We start from the raw sequence: 25419 nt of genomic DNA, 5'->3' as shown, positions 1-25419 counted from the left end.
GTCAGACGTGTCCATATATACATATGTATAATGTGCCATCCCTGAACATTCAGTGCATAGCTGTAGAGGTGGATGCTTTGAACTGTTGAACTTGAATGTGATCCTGCATGGCTCGACATCACAGCACCCTAAATAACGCTGGTTGCCTTTTTTCCCCTGCAACAATCAACAGTGCAGTGTCAGCACTTGTCTCTGGGGTACAACGAAAGAAATGTATCTATAAGACCAGCAGCAGCTGCCCAACACTTTGCCCCAGCTCTGGGATGCATGGGCCTCAGCAGCATTAGGATCACTCATGCTCGCCATTTTGCTGTGAACTGGGATGAAATGAAGGCAGAAAAGCATCTTGACAGCTGTGGACTTGTGAACCCTGGTTGACCTGAGGCTAAAGGCAAGGATGGACTCATGGACTTCACCATAACCCGGTAAAGCCTGGTGATGGGAGGCTTTGCACTAGTTCTTACTCCTTCACGCATTTTTTGGTCTTGGTTTGATTCTACTCACCAAGAGTGTGACTCTCTTTGAAGAGTATGGCATCAAAGTAGAGAAAAAAAATTCACTCCCCCCAACAGAGAAGCTGCTCACAATTAACCTTGACGTCACGCTAATAACAATAATCACGCCATGCCATTGCTCCATGCAAAGCAATGCAGATTTAATAACAAGTTATTTCCCTCTTATTGCTACCCTGCAATTAAAACCCATCAGACACCTTGTATCTGATCAGCCACATCATTGATACAGTCAGACCTTCATGATCATCACCCTTCAACCCATCGCCCTGCCTTCCATTCTCTCCTCTTATAGCATGTCTGTTACCAGTGCAGCCTATTTTACTTCCCCTTCAATCTGCCTGCATGATAATTGGTCCGTGTTTGAAAGGTCCCACTCTTCTCCGTCCAACACCACAAGCCATTATTCCAATCTGAAGATGTAAAATTGCCTATAATTTTCCCTGATGCCCCGTCACTTGGTTCAGCAAAGGCCCCGCATGTTTAACAAGGCACATAATCATTAGGAAAGAGGGAAAGGGCATGAGGGTGTATACACATATATAAAGAAGGCGATGTTATTGTAACACAATGCTTGTCGTTATGTGAGAAAATCAGCATGGAGGAGTGAAAACACTGGGTTGTGATGTGGCTTTGTTCTTCGTGGAGACACCACTGGAGGCTTTGGAGCTCCTGAACAAGGCTGCACTTCAGGTAAGAGCGCTGTGACGAAGACTGGATGGATGAGTGTTGGATTGGATGATGTGGTGAAGACTGCAAGTAGGAGCGATTCCACTTTGAAAGTGTATTCCAGTTTGAAAAATTGTAATTTAACAGAATCTTTGGAGCTGAATTTTCAATTAATCAACCTTTGTGCAATTTATTTAGCAATAGTTAGCGACTTCCGAGCCCTTTTAAAATGACTTCATATTTGAAATACACACACACAAAAAAAAGACTATTTACTGTAGGTATTACTAAAGAGATAAAACATACACTTTCCAAGAAGCGACATGAATTATTTGTTATACGCCTTGGGTGTGACATCAGGCAAATTATATCAAATGGTTTACAACAAGACAGTGGGATGACGAATGAGATATAGATGAAGAGTCACCGTGTTCAACATTGTTTTTACACCTCAATTATTTAGTACAGCTTTCAATTTAACCAAGAGTGACTCTGGCCTAAGATTGAGTCACGCCTTTCGCAAAAATGATCAAGAAAATTACTGTAAATGTAGTAATTCAGTGTCCTTCGGTCTGCTGTTGTTAGACGTCACAACACGTAGCGATTGTTTTTTAAAGATAAAATATAAGCTACGTTTAAAAGGGCCTTTAGAGAAAGAAATAAACCATCCATTTTTCTTAAAAAAAAAATATGCCATGACACATGTTAATATTACCTGTCTAAATAGAAGAGACATATAGAGTCCCCGAAAAGAGCAGAAAATGGTCTTTTCTCCAAGTTTATGGCATTTGTTTCCTGTAGAATTTATAATTTGTTACAATATTGGAAAAATCCATTAACAGTTTAAAATGAGCTTATAATGTAATCCATGGATCGGCGAAGTCAATAGAAACAGCATTTAATTAAACATTAAAAAAAAAAAAAAAAAAGGGATTGAAAAGCTTGTGTTTGTTTCCTAATCTCGTGCGTGTGCGTGACCGTGGATTGTGTGTTCATTCATCCTTGACGTGTGTCGATAATCTGCTGCATTTCCACTATTAAAAAAAAATCAGAGCAGTTTGAGATTTGTTCTTATAGATTTTACTCGTTAAATGAAACAATTCAACTAGTTTAACTATCAACACACACACACACACACACATACACGAATACACACACACACTCACACACAAATACGCACACACACACACACACACACACACACACACACACACACACACACACACACACACACACGCGGTCCATATTTCAAGTCCTTTAAACTGAGGAGGTGAAAATGAATCTTGAAAAATGTACTTAAAACGCACACGAGGACATTATCATTGCGCACGATCAGCCCAGGTCAGACATGGAAACCAGCAGCAATCCCAGTGCGTCTCCTCCTCACATCATCTGAGGCCTGGGGATGGAGTCCTGGTGATGGTGGTGGTTCGGATACCAGTGGCCGAAAGTGTTTATGTAATTGTTTGGGTGCGCCGGGGTCCCTTTGTTGGCCATGGAGACCTCCCAGAGCTGGGGCAGCGCGGGTGAGCAGGGGGAGATGGGGTTGGAGCTGTGGAGATGTTCTCCCTCTGACCCGCTGCCATGCTTCATGATCTTTTTGTACTTGGAGCGTTTATTCTGAAACCATATTTTCACCTGAAATAAAAGGGAGTAAATAGACATACATTTTAGATTTAGGCTACATTCTTATTGAAATATTACACTGGATCCTTGCGACAAATCAAAAGATATGTTTTGTTGTTTTTATAAATCCCAGGCTCGTTGTCAGGAATCAAGATTGATGCCTGAGCTGCTGTAAACCATCAGCACTGATCCCTGCTTTTGTTCGCTCTAATAAGTCCAGTAAAGCGTGAACATGGAGCCGAGGCGGAGGCTTTGGCAAGGCCGCAGTAAAATCAGGTATTTTAAGTGTTTATATAAGCAACGATATTAAATCAACCTAAAATGGCAGGTTGAACGAATAGATGAGATCAAATTGGTTCTAATTGATCTGTTTCGTCGTTTATTTATTAAAATAAAATTCTCAGTGCGTATTTTTATTTATTTTTTTAATATATAAAAGTTAAATTTAACTTTACATGTCCCGTCAGCACATGACACCTGTGTGTTCATGCACTCGGAATTAATGAACGGTTATGGATGCATAATTTGCAGAACAATATTACACAAGCAATTATTATTATTATTATTATCATTATTATTATCATTATTATTATTATTACTCGTAAAAATTTTTTTTTTAAAAAACAGCTACAAAAAAAAAGTATTGAACCTAGTATTATTATTTTTTATTTAATTAATTTGTTTTAGTCTTTTGATCATTTGTGCGGTGCCCACAGAGAGCTCTCTATACAAAGGAGAACAGCCTCAAAACATGGATAGAGTCAAACAAGTGCGCATTAAAGGATTTGGTCACAAATTTGCTTTTCATTCTGATCGCACAATCACTGTGATCCTCCATAATACTGCAAACAGGAGGCAACAACTCTCAAGTATTTTACGACTGACTGCTGTATTTTCTTGGATCATGATAATAATAATAATAATAAAAAAGTCAGCCTACTGAGTATGACATCATCTATCCTAAATATTGCATGACTAATATTTGTAGACAATGCACTAAGACAAAAAATAATAGATCGATGTTGACTATATAATGTATGATGATGTGAGTGAGCCCATTGGTTCAGGGGAGCTGCATGATCCCAAAGGCCCACCTGAGTCTGAGTGAGTCCCAGTTTGGCCGCCAGGTCGGCCCGCTCAGGTAAGGCCAGGTACTGGGTTTGCTGGAAGCGCTGGTGCAGAGCCTGCAGCTGCAGACTGGAGTAAATGGTCCGAGGCTTCCGGATTTTCTTCCCTTTGCCATTCAGACGGATGTCCCTGTTTTCAAGCACAGTGGACTGGTCTCGATCTGGTGACAGACATGATAGAAAACCGTGTTTCACTTTTGAATGACAGATGTGTCTACAAGCACAACACCAATGCAGAGAAACACATATTTGAACAGACTTTCCCTTTAAATAAATTGATCCTTTTCCAAACACCAAGTCCTGAAATGTTGACATTGCACAAATATGTTTTCACAAGTTAATACCAAAGGGATATAAAAGCCATCGATCCTGAAACTGTTCACAATATGCTTGAAATGCTAAATATTTGAAGCAGATTTAGTTATTTTATTCTCTCATTTATTAGTTTGTAATAAATTCACACATGCATGCAATCTGTCAAAACTGTTGAATCAACTTAAAACAACACGTTAAATGTAGACTAACCTAGTACAAGGGCGATAAATACATGTTAACACATAAAATATTAGTCACCAATATTTATGACCTCATTTTTATTCTTTGATTAACACACGTGATGAATTATTTCTACTAATTCCATTGATGATAGGTATAGAGAGCACCCTTGCATTCCAGATACTTTCTTACACAAAAACAATACAGTGATATTTATGGTGATTCGTTTACAAACACATTGCGTCATGTGCGTAATTACGCACAGGCACAACAAAAACAACTTCAAACACAGCAGTTTAGTCGCGCTCCATTTGCCTTTGTCACATACCTGTCTGCTCTAATCTGCTGTGGGCAGGATTGTTGCTGCTGCTGTGATTGTTGTGTTGGTGGTACGAGGACGTGTAGGTGGACCCGGGGTGCGTGTTCACCGATCCCGGGTACGCGTAGCTCAGAGGGCGTCCATACGCGTTGCCAGGAAAGGCGCTATCGTGCTGGGAGTGCCCGGCAGCGTGGAAGCCGTGTACGGGATATATGTGGGAGAGTCCGGGGGAGTGCTGCTGCTGGTGCACCGGATGTCCGTGAGCAAACTCTAAAAAGGCCGATTTGGATGGATCGGAACCACTCAGAGAGTCAGACATGAACCCAACAGACATCATTAGCTAATTCACGAGTCCATAAACCCGGGTTTCATGAGTTCCGTCGTTCAGCGATGAAAACACTTCGGTCAGCCGCCGTGGTGTGGGTGAGAAAAGCCTCCCTGCAGTGATGCGTTACGGGGCGCATGTTCACCAAGCTTTGCGCGTCAACGTCAAATAAAAGCCAACGGGACCCTTCTTTACATCAGCAAGCGGAGCTGACACGGTTGTTCAAACACCTCCTGCCTTCAGAGGCTCAAACACACTGCCTCCCATCATCTGTGCGCCCTCTGATTGGTCCTCAGCAGCCCTCTGTCACCACAGCTCCAGCTTTAAGCTTCATTAACATGTGCTGCAGGACGGCCAGCGGGCACAGCCTGTGCACACATCATAAACTGATCATCATAAACCATTTTCAAAACTAATTCATTACAAAAACAATCACAATAAAACATGACGATTATCAATGATATTCTAATTGGCCTCTTCAAACCTTTCAAAATAAAATGCTTAGATGGGATATGGGGATGATTTTATTTCTACTTTATTGACAGGGAATATATAAAATATTATTATATTTTCCTTAATGGAATTAAAATGAAAGTTTTTTATAATATAATTTATATTGATCACAAGAAGTTTAACTCTCACTTGATGCTCCAAATATTAATAATATTTATTTTGATCAATCTGATTCTGGGACATGCACAATAATTCTATTGTACCTGATCTTTGTAACTTATACTGCAATAAACTCTATTCTATTCTATTCTATTCTATTCTATTCTATTCTATTCTAATAGTTGTTGCTAACTAATCTTTAACCCTCACATGTATACTCGTTCTACTAGAATTGTATAACCAACAAATTTATTAATGAATTTATGTCAAGGATCCTAAATCTCGGAATTGTTTTTTTTTTTTTTAGAAAATGTACTCCAAATTACTGGTAATGGTTACATTAACATTTTTGTTTTGTTTTGAAAAACAATTATATACTAACGTAAATGTAACCAATTGAAATCAAAGCTGTAACATGTATTAAACCAAAAATAAATAAGATCTAACAGATAATATTTGCATTTAAATAAAAATAAAACAAATAAGAAAAGATCATGATTAAACTAAATCCAAAGGTTTTGTAGATTCTGCATTTGGTGTAATGTTCTTAAAATATTTAGATGCAAAATGATCTGTACAGTTCAATAAATCTATTTGTCACCTTGTTAATTATGTGACTATACCATTTCTATATTCTCACTATCCAAATTGTGCCTTGCCTTGTGTTTAAAAAAAGCCCAATAAGCAAATGTTCTTGGTTTTAGTTTCAGGTCAAATTAAAACACATAAACTCTTCAATTTATACTAAAGGTCACATTTAAAAACAAAACAAAACAAAACTGCCATGATAAGGTATTGACTTTAGAAAAAAAAATGCCGAGTCAGCCAATTGCTCAATATGACTGTTGTTGTGACCAGAGTTGATTCAGAAGAACAGAAATCTGCTGATTAATGATGGAGCTGCAGTTTTCCTACACATTTCACTTTCCTTCTCAAACAGATCTCAGGCTGTCCATGCTGCACGAGAAATGATAAACAGAGCATTCGGAGGATTGAACGTATGCAGAGCTGCTGTCCAACCCCATCATTTTGGTCATGTCCTACCCTGTCTGTAACTACTGGGAATCCAGTGGCATTAAAGGCCCGCTGCAGGCCTGGACTGCCTCCCAATTCTCCCACAAGCCTCAGCGAAACAGTCAGCCATGAACAAAGCCACAAATTATCATCACTCTAATAAAAAAAATTAAAAAAAATCAGTCAGGGATGCTGAAACAAAGGCAATTTCATAATCATCACGTTTATAGTGGAGAATTCCTGTGTGCTGTGTTACTTTAAGGTGCTTTATATATATGAGAGTTTGTGAGATACATGTTTTATCAAGAAAATCAATATTTGGGATAATAAATCACAAGCTTTTTGACAAATGAAGCAATAAAACATGTACAACTTTAAATGTCTATGAACAGCATTAATGTTTGGAGGTGTGAGTGTCAGAGGTGTGGGGTCGGAGACACTCACACAGCCAAAAAAAAAAAAGACAGGAGAAAGTGAGGTGAGGAGGCTCTTAAAGGCTTGTAATTATGTGTGTAATACTGGTGAAGAACAAAGGTGAGCCCTGCAGTTATAGGGCAGGGACGTGTCTTTACTGTGATTCAATTAATGCAAAAAAAAAACAAAAAAACCATTATGATGGTAAAAGTAGTCATCCATCTGAATGCACCTCAGACTTTCTGGCGTCTAGTTTGTTACACAGTATAGCACTCATCTGCAGAGGTGTGTCACACACACACACACGCACACACACACGCACACACACACACCAAGTTCGTCCATCATGCAGCTCTGACGCGGAGTGACAGCCTTCTTTGTGTACAAAAACCAAAGGCACATTCCCCCGGCAACTGCCAAGGCTGTGATCTTCTCCACTGTCACGTCATGTTGTACAAGCGAGCCTCTGTTGCTCAGGCACAGCATGAGGTTCTCTCTGCTCTCAGACTGACAGTCCTCGGCCCCCTGAGCGGATGCAAGGACGCATTCAGCTCAGCACAGTTTAACAGACAGGAGCTAAAGAGCCACGTCTGCATGTTCGGCACGACATTGGAACGTAAAACATCTTCAAACTGCAAATAAATCATCTCTGAGAAAACACTCATAACTTTATATCGTTCACATTTAATTAATTTGAATTTGATTGAGTACATAAAAAAAACTGTCATATCTTGGCAAGTTATTGGCTTGAGGGATAACGCAACACAATATGCAGAACTATAACATCACATTGCACTCCAACCTTAAAGTAGCCGACTTTTCCGCACCCCTTCCATTGTCCTACCCTGACTCCCTCTTCCCTGTTCCCGTTCCCCTATAGGTGTAACACTGCCCTCTCTTTTTATAATCTTCCTTTAATAAAGTGTTTCTTATTCCTTATGGAAGGCTGGTTATGGTCCCAAAATTCATTTACTTATTTGCAATAATAAAACATGCATTGCTGTTTTTGAAAAGATTGTAAACTACATGTATAGTTTTAATCTTTGACAGCATTTGCAGATAAGGTAAAAAAAAAAAAAAAAAAAAAGAAAAGGATAAGTTATTGGCACGACCAGGTGATTTATAAACAAACTCAGTGGAACTTTCACTACAATCAGGCTGTGTTTCAAAGCTTGTTTTTTTTTTTTAGCATCAACACAAAATCGAGGTAAACAATAGGATTTAAATTTTTCTATGACTGTTCTGTGCCTGGGGATAAACAGGATGAACGGTTTAATCTCTCCCTCCGGCGTCATCACAAAGGAACACTCATATCTCAGTCTCATTCCTCAAGTGCAGCCATGTTTGTGTTCTGCTGGGAGTTCACCTGTGTCACGTGATCAAAAACCACTCTGATATGATGTTTACACAAAGGTTTACAGGATTAAATAGATAGGTTACTCATCTTATTATCATAAGAATTCTGATCTTGTCATTATTTCAGCCTGTGGTAAAGTGTGAGTTTCAGTTTGTAAGACGTTTTCTGGCTTAGCCAACAAGTGCAAAATTGCCAATATATACAGTAAATACATTACAAGAAGGCTATATACTTATGTTAGGTTCAGGACTATATAAATATGCACTTTTTTAAAAGAGTATTTTTGTAAAAAGAAAAAAAGTATACTTTATTTGAATTCTTCAATAAAATAAAGGCTTTCTTAGAGTTTTTTTAAATGAGAAAATGTCCTCTTCTAATTCAGGCTGCTTTAATACAAGTTTAAAAGTAAAAAAATAAATTATATATTCATATATACACATATATAATCTATAGAATAGTGTATAAAATGAATGCACGTTGAATTAACAGCAGATTCACTGAAGAATAATTTACAACCTCTTCCACCTCTTATAATTGTGCTATCAAATGCATTTCTGATATTTTTTAAGCATAGAAAAATACAGAAACTATAAGTGGACTATTGTTTCTGCCTGTATCTAAAACAAACCCCGAAAATAGCAAGGTCAACAGAAATTTAAAAAATAAATGTAATATTTTGAAACATTCGTTTTTATTTGTTTTTGTTATGTTTTAAATTTCAACATTTATTCTAATATTAGCAAAACAATTTAAGGATTTCTCTCGATATTTTTGTTGTTAATGTGATTTGCTTTTAGACCTTTATAAATCAAATAATTAATTTTCTAACATGTATTGTTATATGAGGTGGTGCAAATAAAAGGACAGAAATTGGAACAAAACGACCATTATTAACCAATAAATTATGAATAACGAAAACACGCTCAAATGTATTTGTGTTTATGGCTTAAGGTAATTAAACAACAGCCTAAATTAACTTTACACATGGAAAATTTGCAGCAACAGATTTGCACAATTTAGCGCATGTGCCTGTGGCTACATTCATGTCCTGTGTGCGGTATAAATGCGCACTTTACGCACGCTGTCCGTGAGTGCGCCCACGTAGACGCGGGCACGGTCAGTAATGTGTGCGCGTGTGTTTGCGCGCGGACCCAGTATAGAATCCAGGATGGACAGCAGCGGCTCTGTGGCGGCTCTCAGCATCAGGGTTTCAGACCATGCTGCCAGAACCACATCTGGAACAAAGAAGCCAGTCTCTGTCTGCCCTTGGTGTTTACAACTTTGTTGTGTGTGTGTGTGTGTTTTTTTTTTTTGTTTTTTTTTTCTTCTTCACACAGTCCTCTCAAAATCTCTGCCCAAGACACATTCCAGACTCAACATGGGGGAAATATATTTTTCCACATGAAATCTGGCCCTCAGTGCCAGGAGAGGTGGGTACAACAAAAAGATTGAGGTGTGTGTGTGTGTGTGTGTGTGTGTGTGTGTGTGTGTGTGTGTGTGTGTGTGTGTGTGTGTGTGTGTGTGTGTGTGTGTGTGTGTGTGTGTGTGTGTGTGTGTGTGTGTACGAGTTTCTCAGAGACATCCCAGGAGGAATCTGATGATTATACATTCTTGCAGAGTTTTATAGAGAAACAGGGAGGGTGTCAATGTGCTCCAATAACTAAAACGGTGGCAAGTGGTAAAAATAAGACAGATTTAATAAAGCTGCAGATGTTTCACAAAGAACATTTTGAAATAAAAAGCTGCTATGATTTCAATAAGCTGACAGATACAGGGTAACTGGCCATCTGGCATAAGTGGGCTGGTCCGATCCGCTTTTTACATTTTTTTTAATTTAATTTTAATTTTCTTTGACGAACGTGTGGAGGAGGTAGACATGGTAGCAGGTGGCCAAAAATGGTCCAGAAGTAGCAAAAAGGTGGCAAGAAAAGAGTGAAAAGTGACTCAAATGGGCCAAAAGCAAAGAAAATGGGCAAATAAAGAGAAACCATCTAGTTGCATGTGTCAAGGGTAGATTTAATTGGCAAACAATATTGAAAAGGGCAAAAATGTGGTACAAAAAGTGGAAAAATGTATAGGAAAAATGGAAACAAGTCGTATTTATTGGGCAAAAGTTAAACTTATTTGGATGAAAAGTGGCCAAAAATGTTTTAAAGAAGAACATTATTATTAAAATTATTATTATTATTAAAAATAGGCAAAAGGGGATATTTATTGGCAAAAGGTAGTTAAAGTCTGAAAAAAGTGTCAGAACTTTTTGAAAATGTGCAAAAATTGGACAAATGAAGTTGCAAAATGGTCATAGAAAATGGGTAAAAAGGGGTAAAAAAAAAAAAAAGTTTCCCCCTTTAAAGGTTTTCTGAAGGAATAATAATTCAAATTAAGACATAAAGAACCAAATATTGAGCATCACTGACTTAATAACGGCTTCTACATGTGTTCACTGATAATATGGGCTGGTCTGGATAAAAAATGCCAGGGCTGAGGTGAAAATGTAAACACACTGGACGATGAGGTGCCTGAGGGAGACACACATATGCACACACAATCAACACACAATAACGCACAGCTTTGGGGGGGGGGGGGGGGGGGGGTTGCCAGGTTGAGACACTGGATTCTGTTAAAGACCGGTTTCCCAGGTCTGCGGATTATCCATATGAAGTTTCGCACTCTTGAAGTAACATGATTCCTCTTTGTGGTTTGCAGGGCAACAGTGTTTGCGACAAGCATCATTTAAAAACCACGAAGATGGACGATGAAGCTCCGCGTGGACAGTGATGGACCTCCAGGTAAAAGGACTCAAGGCCTAAACACAATTTTTCCTCTTATATCTGACAATTCTGCATTATTTCTGAAAACCCATGAGAAACAGCATCAGCAAGATAAATAAACAGATGAATCACATTAGACATTTAATATACATAGATGTGTTTTTAATAGATAATTCATATTTGACCCTATAGGAGCTTTCACAGCCAGCAGGTCAAAGTCTTTTCTTCAGAGCTCTTCAATGCGAATAAGTTGACAGGATCAAATTCAGCTCGTGACAAACAAGCCCCGGCTCTGTCAAGTGTTAAGTTCCATTGTGACCTACAATAGGACACAAAGGCTACAGCAGCACCTTGCCTGCACCAGGCTTCCTATCAAATGACTGCAGATCCCAAAGAAATATATCACAAACTGGCACAAAAGAATGTGTGCACTGCTATTATCATTTTCTCACCATTGATTCACTTTGTAATATAATATAATATAATATAATATAATATAATATAATATAATATAATATAATATAATATAATATAATATAATATAATATAAAAGATAATGTAAAGTAACATTAAGAATTGCTTTTATTGTTTAACTTTAATGAGACTATAAATATAAAAAAAGGGAAAACTGGGTAAACAAATTCCACTTGAACCTCATTCATTATTGCAGGTACAAGCATATTTGCTAAATCTTATATGAAAAGTTAAGATTTTTTTATTTTTTTATTTTTAATTGTCAAAGTGTAAAATTTACCTTCAAATCACAATATTTTATTAGGTCTCGATTAATTTTGGCCTGATACTAAACAAATATTTTACCAATATATGTTTTTACAAGTGCTAAAGCTTTACCAATAACAGGAAGTTTATGAGAAATGTTTTCTGAGCAGCATCTAAGTGTTGGGGAGCTGAACGCCTGCTCATTGGGAAATATTGTCACTCGAGGGCTAGACAACTGGAGTCAGGATGATTCAAGGATTCAGAAGGGGGCAGTGCTTCCAGATCATCAGATTGTCAAGAAAGATCACATCACAGATCAAAGCCTCAGAGACCAGCTCGTTACATCTTTGAACTTCACCAAACATGCCTTCTCCTCCCTCCCCGACCTTATCTGCAGTTGGATTCTACTAATAACTCCAACTATAACAATGAAGAAAAACCACAATGCACCATGAGACACTGCCAAAGGTAAACCTAAATTGAGGGGTCTGTGGTGGAATAAGTGCAGATATCTGACATGCTATGCCACTGCTTTGTCAGGGTAGAACGCGGCTGGCCCAGTCTGAGCAAGTCTGTTCTCAGAAGGAGAAGTCGCCCATCAGCTCGTGGACGAGATTGATGGCCCTAAAAGCGCTACCTGAGACAGAGATCAAAGGTAGACAGGATGCACACACGCCAGTCTTTAACCCTTTCATCTCTCACCATTAGCTGCTTTTCCACCACAGACCAAAGCTTGACTCAACATGACTTGTTCCCTTCAGTATTTCAATCAAAGGGGTTAGTAGTTTGAAATGTTTCTAAGCCTGGTCCAGCGTTCATTTTGTTGACTAAAAATGTTCGTCGTGGGTTTTTTGACTACATTTTCTTTGGTGGCATTAACGAGACTATGACTAATAAAAAAAAAAGAAAAACATGTGAACGAATATTTATATTTTTGTTAGCTAATAAAAATGAAACTATAATTTTCATGAGAAGAAATCCAATCAGAACTACTTTTGTTGCGTGGAAGGCGGGACAAGCTGGTACGGGATCCAATAGGAAGTAAGCTGAGTGTATTTGTTGATATAAGAAGCTTTGATCACATTAAATCTGTGTATTTACACTGATTTTTTGTTTTTAAATGCATAAACTCCTATATTTTAGTCGACTATATCTGTAACAGATTTGTCAACTGAATGTCATTTAGTTGACTAAAAGTAGACAATAACTGAAATAATCCTAATGACTAAATTACTAATACAACTAAATGGCATTTAAACGAAAAAAAATAAAAAAAACTATGATTAAAACTAATTCAAAATTGGTTTTCAAAATAAACACTGGCTTGGTCAAAATTAAAATGAATTACTTTGAAAGATGATGACACAATACAGAGCAACACATGTGACATGGTGGTGGAGTTGATACCCAGGATAAGTTGGCCTATGGTTTCTCAAGACTAAACCCTTCTCGCCGTGCAGGCCATCGGTGAAGGGCTATTTGCATTCCAGCTGTGAGAGTGCACACAATTAGGCCATTTCCCCTCCAATCTATCTCCCTCCAGCCAGCCGTCCAGTATAGATCAATGGGAAGTGCAGCTGCGGAGTCCATGTGCCAGCCTGAGACGAGAGAGGAGAAGATTGGGGTTAACACCCTGCTGGCCCGCAGATTGGCTCCATACCATGAGTCAGAATGTAGACAAACCCTCAGCTGTTGCCTTGCAGAGTGGAGAAACACTTTCTCAGCCCATCTGTAAAAGCATTACATGGTTCCTGGCTTCCATCCACTGTTTATTTTCTTAATAATTTCTGTTCAAACATCTGTATTTTGCATTTAGCATCTTGTACCGGAAAAGACAAGGCTCTCGTTGAAACAGGTTCATTTTTACCACCTGTATAGCTACTCAACGAGGTCTAGCTGTATACAACAAGCAGCCTCATCATCCATCACGATCCAACTCAATGCCTTGTCCCCCTCCAGGCACTTCAGGCCGGCCACTCCAAAATCAATTAGCCAAATCATGCTTCACAAAAGTAGCTGAGTTCTGCTTTCTTTGTCCAGTCCCCTCAGGTGTCACAGAATCAGCTCAGAGGTGTAGGCTGTGATTCTTGGTTTAGATTGTGAGGGATTAGACCAAACAAAGAGCCATAGATATCTAGCCGCACCTGCAACCCGCTCCTCAAGGACTGCTAATAGGAAGAAGGTTTGGTCCAAATGTCGGGCGCTCAGAACATAATCCACCAGCTCTGGGGCCATTGCAGGTATCAGTTTCCTCCTGTCCCATGTAGCAGAATCATACTGAACTTTAACTTAATCACAGAGTCGTCGTGTAGCAGCGACTTGCACCGTAGCTACCCCTACAAAGCCCAGGTGATCAATCATTTACATGAGTAATTAGGAACGGGTGTCAAAACAGAAACTGTACACGCACTCGGGGACCATGTGTGCGGTGAGCTGACATCAGACCTGGCGAGTCGTGGGTAAACAGCATCGAAGAGGGGAAAAAGGAGGAGGGAGAAAAGGAGAAAAATGAAAGATGTGCAAGTTTATCTGATGCTTCCAACTTTGTACCACTCCAGGGCTGATCATCTCCTCAGCTCATCCAGTTGTGTAAAACCACTTTATAACAAAAATGAAACCAATGGATTTTTGCTATTTCTGTCATTCCCTTTGTTCTAAAAACATCTGTCCTGAATCTAAAAGAAAACAAACTGTTTACTGGGTGACTTTGATGGTTTTATGAGCAAGTCAAACTACTTATGCTTAAGTCAAGTGGCTCAACGTTTTGCTGAATGACCCACCAGCCATGCTTCGGGAAGAAAACAGGAGATTACACAACAGCAACAAACAGATACTAGTGTCATTTGATACTATGAAAACACAAGAGATAAATTAGAGAGAGCGATTGTAAGTCAATTACCAAACAATCCAAATATAGTTGCCGCTATGAGTGTTTTGTTTTTTTCCCACACTCGACAGGCGTGCTTTCAACAATACACAAGAATGTAGAAATACCAACATCCAATAATCCACCTGTCACCTGAGGGGGATAGGTGTGGTGCTGCAGGGCTTAAAGAGGGGATATGTGCAGGCTACCGTGACTTATGTGGACTCATCCTACCGCAACCTCAGTGCCCAAGGGGTGAGTGGGTGTTTAAAAAGTTATGTTTGGGGTCTGAGTTTAGAGTTTCTCGGCACGCAGTGGCTGAGCTTTGAAGAGGCAAGTCTGGTAATGAATTAGAGTATTGTCTACTTGGATGGAGAAGCCTCTGGGTGGGACAGCAGATCAAAGGAGGTCTTTATTACTCAGCGCGTCAGTTCAGGTATGCAACTGGACAGAGCAGAGGGCACCCTTAAATGAGGACTGAAAACTCCCTGACGTCAACACTTAGGATGAACCTTGATGACTGGATTCCTATTTTCATTACTGTAGAACAAGCTGTACCTTTAATTGTTGGGACTGTTGCAAGATAGATGTCTCTGTCTGATTTTACAGACAGAGACATCTATCCAGTTCGAAACCAGTTCGACACATCCACAATAACAGGAGAGTACTTGAACCAAACAATATCTACCAGATAGCTTGTCAGGGTTCTCGCCAGCGTTGTTGAGCGTAGGGACCCCCGACGTTGTAATTTTGTTCCCCTGAGGAGCGATGGTGCCCCCTACATTCAGTTTTTAGCAACATAGGGGGGATTTTCTTTTGTTTTTTTCCTTTTTTTAAATCAGTACCGTCGTAATAATTGTTGACAAAAGGGATTTCCAGGCGTGCATGGGTTGTTTTAACTCTCTTTCTTAATTTGAATAACCCAGAAATACATACATCAGCTGCACTGTCTATTTAATACAGGCGACGCGCTTCATCCGCGTGTGTGTATCTGTGTTTGTTCAAATATTACTGCAGGTCCCATATAATACCTAAATTTGGCCCTCAGAGAGTTCTACATTTCAAAATGTTCTGTGACAGTGGCGCGTGTGTGCTCGCTCGCTCGCGCGTCACGCAATCCCCCGATGCTGTGCAAAATTCCTGGCGAGAACCTTGCTTGTTATGGGTTTAATTAGCAAAACAAAATACATTTTTATCTTGATAGAAGCCACAAAAACTCATAACCAAAGAACACTGGAATCATCATGCAGAACTTTTATGTTTTTTGATTGATCAGCACTTTTTGTTTGCAATCTTCTCATCTGGTCACCAATCACATCAGAGACCAGTCTGGCTCTGAGTAGAGATGATAGACATGACATCTTCTCATTTGATCATTTGCCCACAGAGGAATGTTCCTCTCAGGTGGCTCCACATTGTCCTGGGGCCGCTGGACTTTCCTCTTGTGAGGTCATTCTCCCGTGACATTCTCCTTAACGCGCAGCGGGAACAACACACCTCTGCTTTTGATGTCAAAGTGTTTAGGCCTAGAGGACAGAGCATTGACGCGTGAGGCACAAACATCTGGATGGAGTGGAGGAGCGAATAGGTTTACGCAGCAGATGTGATATCTAAACTTGTATTATAAAACATATTCAGCATTTCAGACAAAAACTTTGAATATATTCCAGACAAGTGATGGCAAAACAAATAAAGTTGATGGAGCGAATTAAAAAGAAAAAATCAGATAAAGACAGTGTAGCTGATAGATCAATACGTCGAAGATAATTTTCTCAAAAAAAAGATATAAAAGGTTAAAAATTGTGGCTCCGATAATTTTGTTTTGATCTCTGCTGTAAAGTCTCTTGTTGATATTGTAGAAAAAGTTTTGCGCATTGCATTTTGGGATGTGGAGTCCCTTAGACAGTTGCATGAAAATGTTTTTACTTCATTCTCACTGTGATTTCTTGTATTTGTCCCCAAAAACACTGACGAAGAGACTTCCCAACACTTTCGTGGTGTACGAATCCGATCGAAATCAAAAGTCTCGTGGAGTGAGGTGATGTCATAGTTAAAACCTGGAACAAACTAGAACCAAAATGGAGTCCTCCCTGTCTGGTGAACAAACACAATAAATTATGGTAAGAATGAAGGAAAAATACTCCCACAATGCAATGCGCGAAACTTTTTAGTGTCTACACTGAAAATCAAAACCAAATTTCAAACAGCAATTGCAGCCTTTTACATCTTTTTGATTTATTGATCCATGAGGCCCACACTATGTTTTTATCCCCTTGTATACCTGCTCATCCCCATTGTTACTATCTTAATACAGATATTATCATCCAGTTTACGAAAAGTTGGTTTTAATTGAAGCATACATTTGTCAAAGTCTCGTTATGCTCATCAGTTTTATGTGTTTTACTGATGGGGAAAGTTTGGTATCTAACAGCCTTTGTGTTTTCATTGATACATTGCTCACTTGTCGTTGCCAATTACCAGTCATCAAATCAATCTGTTACAAATTTGAGAAAACTTAACAGCCTGTCGGGTGGTTAGGTTGAGTTTCAGAGTAAATGTCACCCAAAGCTTATGGAGTTTATTCAAATAAAATGTAGGTTTTTGGTCAAAGAGGCAATTGGGATAAAGCAAGAATAAGACCAAAGGATGGCCCTTGAAAATATGCTTCTTATGCTGCAATTTTCTGTAATCTAAGGATGCAGCTATTTTCCTAACCACAACGTGAGATATAATACAACCATAAAGAAAATGAAATTACAGTTGGATCGAATGGTTACACCTTTACTCCCGATGGAGGCGCCCGCCCGGCCTCACAGACTCTGCCCATGTGGTGGATCGCTTTCCTGTGGGAAACATGGCTCTCTGGATGCCCATTCCTCCCTTCTGCTTCTCACCAGCTGGGACTGGTGATCAGCCATCCAGCTATAATGTCATAATTGTCCTGTTCCTCTGCTTCTCTTCAGCAAACGGGACACAATGGACAGCAGCTTAAGCAGAGTGCTGAATGGGTTGCCGACAAACTGAGTGGGTTTGATTATTCTCACACCTGCTGCTTTCACCGTATCACTCGTTCGAGGAGAAATCTACAACTTTGTCTTACAGTTAGATTTGGGCAATCTAGGACCCAGGGTTAGCTGGATGTTGTGCAAAACCATGAGAATCACTAATTACTTTTAATGTTTTATTTGATCAAACATTAAAAACAGAGAATAAATCATCTGTCAGTGGAGCTCCCCGGGCGTGAATTAGGCTTGATGACATACCTTTGGGGAGCTTGTGTTGAAATCAACCAAATTTATTATTGCCAGGGACTCATAATAATTGATTCTGGGCCCAGAGACCACAAAACAATTACTGATAGCTTATGTTTGTTTGCCAGCTTTGACAACAATGAAGCATTAGGTGGGGAAACAAAAAATGAACACAAGGGACCAAAGAAAATGCTACTAAACAAAAACAACGCAAAGAAAACAGATTATTGACTTAATTCAATACTTAATTCTGAATCATATTTCTAGATGACATGTAAACTTCATAGAGGTAATGTTTTTTTTTTTAATCTAACAGTGTCCCATGTGAATACGCAAGTCTTGTTATAACATGAGCACGCAAACAAAAATGGGGACACAAAGGACCAAAGGAACAGGTGTCTATACGGGGCCTCGGCAGACCAGAAAAACCACAATACCATCTGCCACAGTGTCACCCCTCCTTTTTTCAGATCATATAAAAATATTAATATTATTGTTCCTATATATATAAAACTGCATCCAGAAACAGCAAAATACTCCATTCACGGTAAATCGTTTTGAAATATCTGATTACCATTTAAATAACATTCCTGTGATAGTTTTTTAAGTCTGTTGTAGCTAATTTTATTGCAGACTCCACTGGCGTCGGCTGTGATGTATTTCCTGTGGGTTTGTCCCTCAGTCTGGGCCATGCAGAGATCCCACGATAAAAGTTTAAAACTGCCCTGCCAGCTGCCTCCACTGGTCACGTTAACTTGAACCTCATTAGTCATAATCTCCTCCCAAGGGTCTGCCTTGAAAAACCCTTCTTGCATGGCAACTGAGTTGAAATGCTCCCAGCAAAATGTTCCACCAATTTGTCTGACCCAAAAAAGTTTTTTTTTATTGAAGACCTAATGCTCTTATCAGAGGCATGAATCTTTGGTATGGCCTTAAACAGCAAAAAAAACAAGTGGCATGTGTGGATTAACATAACTCTTCATTCTTCCTCATTAAGCGGGGTATGCACATAAAGATAATTAGACTGTTTTTGTCCTGATTTTTCCCCCTTACCGACCAAAGACGGCAAACATCAAATTATTTTATGTCTTATAAGATTATACTTTACGGTTATCCTGTGGTCTGAGGTGTGTTAAGAGTGAATTTGTCCCGATAATTGGCTCCAAAATGAGTCGTAAATATTAAACTTGTAATCGTAACCTTTTGTGTTTGGGAAGAGACGAAGACTCCCGACTCAAGAACCTGTGATTTGCGACGCGGAACAGAATGTAGCAAATCAAGAAGCGAGCTGAATGAGAAACATGTATTGCTGCGTTCATGGAAACTTGGAACTCGTCGTTTCCGAGTTGAAAAGTCCAATCTCCGAGTTCAGCGGCAGCATGTCGAAATATCTCCGACATGCATGGCTGACCGCTATAATTTTAGTTATCCCAACTTTATCAAGGAACTCCGACTTTAAGTGGAGTTTTTAGTCACGTTTGATCTTGTTTGATCATGCGAGATTTCGGGCTTGGAGAAAGATCTGTGGTGGGACAGAATGGTTGTGTGTGTGGTGCGCTGTGTTGAGAGCCCACCACACACAGTATGATCAAAACTGTTGTATGCTTAATGTTTTATCTTCATGTGTGTGGTTTGTAACAGACAAAAAAAATATCTTCGCATTCAGAAAATCCTTATGTGTGTTTACTTGGCCATGTTGACTTTGCACGGACTAGCACTTCAAACACATCCATATTTAAGTGACAGAAGGCCTTAGGTAAAACAACCTCAGTCTATCTATGATCTGTTCTCAAAGAGGCCTCACAAGAGCACAGCAGTTCAGAGATGCTGTCCGGGAGAATCTGCCATTGGAGAACACGTCAAGAGCAAAAAAGAAAAGGGAGACAAAAAGATACGCAAAGCATCCAATGACCAGAGGTTGACCCCTTCAGTCACTTCAGGCAAACTTGTGAATTTTTGGTTTTCCAGGAGGTCATTTTGAGGTAGGATTGTCAAAGAGTGCAGATATCTGCATCATTTAGAAAACTGGTTTTGAAAACTAGAAAAGGGACATCTGAACTGCAGGGAGAAGTTGCACGTGGAAGGTTTTGGTAGAAACACCATGCATAGACAACAGTTTATTGTTGATGGTAGGAATAAAGAGTTTGATAACCCTCTCAGGTGAAGTTTTTGCAGGTTGCTCACGTTACCTCTTCTTCTTTGCTTTCATTGTCATGCAGAGTCCTGCTCGAAGCCCCGAAGGCTCCAAACGCCAGAACGCCTGAAGGAAATAGCCACCTATTGTCTTCCTTAAAACTGAAAAAATCCATTTGTTTTCTCATCTTCCCCCCTTCCTGCCACCTTTTTCCACTGCCTACCCACAGCAGTGCCAGAAGGAATGCTGTATTAAGTCTGACCAACAATGACAAAAAAACCTACGAAACCAAAAGGCCAAACTGGACTAGGTTTCCTCCCCTCGACATACAATGCCTGTGCTCACCTCAAGGCTTTCCCCAGCCCTTCCATTTTAACCAAACCTTCACCCCCTGCCAAGCGTGGAATGTTGAGGGACAGTGACCCGGGAGTCCCACCTTGGTTTCTCAGGAAGATTAGGAGGTGTTACAGGAACTGGGAGTGTCCCGTGAAGCTAACTGCTGATCCCAGCTGGAGAACCTTTCGGAGAAGGAATACGTCTGAAACTCTTAGGTTTTGAGTTTCATGCCGTACTGCAAGGACCTTGTAGGCGTTTATATGCCTGGCTGGTTTGGCTATCATTCAAAAATGTGAAACCAATGCAACTGCAACACAGCAGTTTTCCATTACTGGGCCTTCCCTTATGAATAACTGAAGGGAGCCTCATTAAAGAGGCTCAGTGGCACCAGACTGTTACCAAACATTAAAGTGTGATTGATTTTATTAGCTTTGCTTTCAAACTTGGTTTCCCTTGACTTCTGTGTTGGCCTTGGAGCACCACGTGAAGGCAACGTATTGGCTTTAAAAGAGACTCCCGGGGGGGAGATCGAGCAGCCACAGGGAGCTCCATCAGGTGTGTTTGTTGTGCTGAGATGTTCATCAGGTGGCCTGGAGGCAGACCACAGCTGTCTGGGTGGCAAACAAAGGGCCACCAACCGCTGACATCACACGGGCCCCACTGGCTACAGAGAAAGCATTACAACATACACACACACACGGACGCACACACAGCATGTGTTCTGCAAAATCTACCTTTATGCATTTTTAAAATGATGCAGCATTTTCTCTGCCAACACGTTCTTTCCATGTAACTATAAACTGAAGAGGACTTTTTTTTTTACTGCAAGTTTATGATCAAATAAACCAACTATAGTAAAAAAAAAAAATTAAGAAAACGTTGTCCATCATTTGCCAAACAAAAATGTCTTGAAGCAAACAGTGGAGTTTTAATTAATACAACTACACATCTGCACAGCACATTTAGGATTACTTCAACTCCATGAAGTAACACTATGTTGCACACACTGAGAAGACAAACAACAGTAAATGATGTAAAAGTTTCCAACACGCTGAGCTGTTATTGATTTTTAAAACAGGTGAATGATTTAAGGAAACCAAAAGTTCCTTTTCCACCATCGAAGCTTCCACAAGGCACAAAGTCTGGAAGTCCAACGCTGAGATAAAAGAGTAATCCACATCGCTCAGTCCTGATAACCAGAGTTAGCAGCCATTATTACAAAGTGCTACCAGATGCTGCTACAAGACAACCCTCTGTCTTCAGGTTAAGGGTACATTGGCTTTACTTTCTTTCTATCTTGATTTCCTCACGTCCCCAAAGATCCAATTGGAAATGTTGTGGTCAGACGAAACAGACACGAGCAACTGCATGGGGTGTAATAAACCTTCAACTGTCATGCACATTTGGTGAATATAAAGGTATCTGAATAGCTATCGTGGGTCATGTGTTGCCTGTTTCTGGTAGGTATGTTTTGTGCTGGTGCAAACACAAAATAAAAATAAAATGGTTTATACAGTACTAACTGTTAAACGTTCTTTGTTTTAAATGATGTATGTAATTGTTTAAAAGATGAGACATTGTTGTCTCAATGCGATGAATAAATAAATGACTAACTACACAGTAAATTAAGTGCAAGTATTTTTCACATAACATCAAATTGAATTATCTATTCTATATTTGTCATCTAAAGGTTACAAGATAAGTTACTTATGTGCACCTTAAAGAGTGTCTGTACGAGTCATGCTTACACCATCAGTCGTATTTTATGTATTACCAATAAACAAAATAAAGCATGCACACTCAGAAAAAAATAAAAACAAAAAATACGAAAAAGTACTTTCCAGAACATTTTTATTCCATGAAATACAACCAATGGGGAGCAGCCATTTTTGCCTGGATTTGACAGTCGATTTAGGAACATGCTTGACATTACCTCCAATCATCTTTCTGTGATTTACCCCAGTATTTATATTTTTGTTGTGATTATCTTTAATATACTTTTTGATTTTTTACAACAAACTACATAACAATGTGTGTTGGAGGTACTTTTGACGCGTCTGGAGATGTTGCCTGCAGTCAGCTGCGTTATTTACAACACGGGTCGTGATGCTTATTGCTTTGCATGATAGGAGAGAGCAGGAATGAGACCAGGCGTCCCGGCAGGGGAGTCAGGGAGGATAATATAGTGATTCAGAGGAGCAAAATTTTGCCAGTGGAGGTTAGATCCTGCTGCTTTACAGTACAGTACTCTAGTATTTGATCATATTATATTATTATATTTGTATTATGTTATTAATTCTCTTCACACTCAAAACTGTTGTTTCAGTGGTTAAATGTAATGCTTAAATTAATATTTATTTCTGAGATTCTAGATTGCTGCTTTTTTTTGTCAAAAAAAACTTAAAAATTACAATAGCATTATTAGTTTTAAGAATTATAAAATCATATGTTATCGTAAGAAATTTTTCAGTAGTCCATTTGTTAATTTTTTATAAAAAAATCATCAGTCCATTGTAGTCTTAAATACAAAAGGGTTCAAGTTACGATCATTCACTTATAACTGAGCGTGTACTGAGGTAATGAAATGAAAGAAGAAATCCAACTACTTATCAATTCTGTTAAAATTACTGTCCAAACATTTATGTAAATCCACACAGACCCCAACAAACAAATATAATGGTGGTTCTGATCAGTGCTTCCTGATCACGGACACATCTGTCTTTGGGCTCGCGTCGGGTCACTCATTTACTTGGGACACACGTCGTCACATAATAGCTACCTTGAAAATTCTAAGTGGGGTAATGCATTGCTCTCAGGTGAATATCTATTTTCTCCCAGCCAGTGATTCATTTAAGCAGGAAGTTGCAGGTTTTGGTGCTGCAGCGGAAACCTAATCCATCAGAGCTGCGTGAGGCGGGTGGGCCTGTGCCGTCTGACGATAAGCAGACATCGTCCTGACAGCTTTGGATTCATGGCTGACAAGAGAGCATCAGGAAATGGTCGGAAACCTGAAATGACCAAATAACTAACAAATGCTGCCTATTTGGTAAAAACTAATGCAATCATTAGCCCGAGTTATTAGCGGCTCTAATTACAAATAATTAAAAACTTGTGAAAGAAAATCTGTTTCTGTTTTTTGATGTTTTTTTTTCCTCTAGTTTACATTTATTTAACTGTAAAGGTGCAGGAAGAACAGTCTTATAATAATCTGCCTTCTTTTTCACATAAATTGTCTTACATGTATTAATGGCAAAATAACATAATAATAAATGCATTTATTACTAATCATGGAATCACCTTTTAACATTTAGACTCATCTGCTAATCCAAAGAACTGCCTTTCTACTCAAGTAAAACCTTTGTAAACTTCATAACTTGGGCACGAACGCTTCCTCTGCTGCTTTATTTCAACCTCCCTCTGACCACAAGTTAGTCTAAATCGACTCAATTACTTACTGTCTCCTTAAATACTCACACCACATTCAGTGATACTTGCCAGCGCTATCTGCATCATCTGTTGACTTATTGGGTATCCAGTGACTAAACATTTAGCATCCATGGGGATGCAGGGGGACTTTCATGCACTTCTAATATACCGCTCTACAAATCTTTCATCCTATACACTTTTGTCAAGAGCTGACGAGTCTTAAAGTGAGCCATAAGTGGGATTATTTTTTTGAAAACAGATTCAATGAATCACTAAAGAAGTTTCCTCAACAAGCACTTGGAAGAGAGTTTCTTCCTGCACTGGTACGTAAACAGAAAAACCACAGAGAGACAGCGAAGGTGACAGATGAGACTCTCCTCTCTGAGTGGGGAACACATGGTAGCAATCAGGGAAAGTGAGGGTCTGCTGGCCCAACAGTAATTAGCACACGGCCTCATGTTCATGTTTCTTTTAATAGCTCGACACGACACACTGTGGACTAAAAATAAACAGGGCAATTAGAGGCGGCGGGGGAAGGCCGTCATTTGAGGGGCCGACCTTTGAACCCAGGTCGGAACCCATGTAGAGGTGTCCATGTGGACCACCTGCACCACCAGTGGGGAAAGAAGCCATGTTATGTTTATGTTAGGGGTCAGGCGCAGAGGTAAACCATTGTCGGGTAAACTACAAGTGTGAGTAAACACTGACTATTTATATCATGCAGAGAATCCAAGAGCTTTTTGTACACAAGCTCTCAGCACGTAACCACAGGGACACAAACTGGCGTCGGATACATTACATAAACCCTTTCTACAGCACATGTACTAAAAGCCATAATATTGGTATGTGTTATTGATCAAATGATATGACGTTGATTATGAAACAACTTGAAAAACCAGTCAGACAACATAGTAACTTAACCGCCCTCAAGTTTGCTTCATTTCATGCCAAGGAACTTTCTATAACTTTCTAATTTCCCTGTGCACGATTCTGCATGATGTATGTACAAAGACACAAATAAAATAAAGAAAAATCATGTTTAAGGATATAAATTTAACTGGTGCACACGTCACGCACACACACGCAGGCATGCACAATTACAGGTAGAAAACAAACATTCAAGGCTTTGTTTGTTGTTCTTGATTTAAACATACAAACAACAAAGTAAATAAAAATGGTATACAGTAAAGCAGTGGTTCCCAGTCTTTTTTGTCCTGTGTACCCCCTTTGCATTTTTGTCAAATCATGTGTACCCCCTCCTCATACCATAAGTACCCTCTCCTTACTTTCCTATGCTTTTTCATAGCAGCGGACTCTCCCAAACCCCTAACAGTGTCTCATTGGTTCCCTAAAGCTTAATCTGAAAATTTAAAACAACGGGAGGAATTCAAAGTGGAATTTATTTAAAAATATGTAAAATGTAGCTATTTATTGTCTCCTATTGT

The 25419-nt window shown here is 39.3% G+C and overlaps 1 protein-coding gene and 1 long non-coding RNA gene across 2 annotated transcripts; one reads left to right on the top strand and one right to left on the bottom strand.

Annotated features, from left to right (window-relative positions):
• The first annotated feature begins 1031 nt into the window (after nt 1–1031).
• On the top strand, nt 1032–21245 carry LOC114481581 (uncharacterized). Its single transcript, XR_003676256.1, has 5 exons — nt 1032–1205; nt 11177–11259; nt 12132–12429; nt 12502–12616; nt 20298–21245. It is a non-coding gene; the product is annotated as an uncharacterized LOC114481581 (long non-coding RNA).
• dlx4b (distal-less homeobox 4b) lies at nt 2397–5417 on the bottom strand. The gene is made up of 3 exons (XM_028476525.1): nt 4758–5417; nt 3902–4095; nt 2397–2819 (listed from the first exon to the last, which is right to left on the bottom strand). Exons 1-3 carry the CDS (start codon nt 5083–5085, stop codon nt 2565–2567), a joined length of 777 nt encoding a protein of 258 aa, XP_028332326.1. The 5' UTR covers nt 5086–5417; the 3' UTR covers nt 2397–2564.
• Nucleotides 21246–25419: the final 4174 nt, after the last annotated feature.

Source organism: Gouania willdenowi, chromosome 19, assembly GCF_900634775.1.
Source record: "Gouania willdenowi chromosome 19, fGouWil2.1, whole genome shotgun sequence".
Classification (NCBI taxonomy): domain Eukaryota; kingdom Metazoa; phylum Chordata; class Actinopteri; order Blenniiformes; family Gobiesocidae; genus Gouania; species Gouania willdenowi.
Note: the sequence above shows the minus strand (reverse complement) of the source record. Positions and strands in the feature narration are given on the sequence as shown.

Excerpts from the sequence above, each read along its gene's own strand:
- dlx4b (XM_028476525.1), bottom strand. The coding sequence starts at position 5,085 with ATGATGTCTGTTGGGTTCATGTCTGACTCTCTGAGTGGTTCCGATCCA. Across the intron at positions 4,096-4,757 it reads CAGCAGATTAGAGCAGACAG|ATCGAGACCAGTCCACTGTG; the intron begins GTATGTGACAAA and ends GTCTGTCACCAG. Across the intron at positions 2,820-3,901 it reads TGGGACTCACTCAGACTCAG|GTGAAAATATGGTTTCAGAA; the intron begins GTGGGCCTTTGG and ends CTTTTATTTCAG.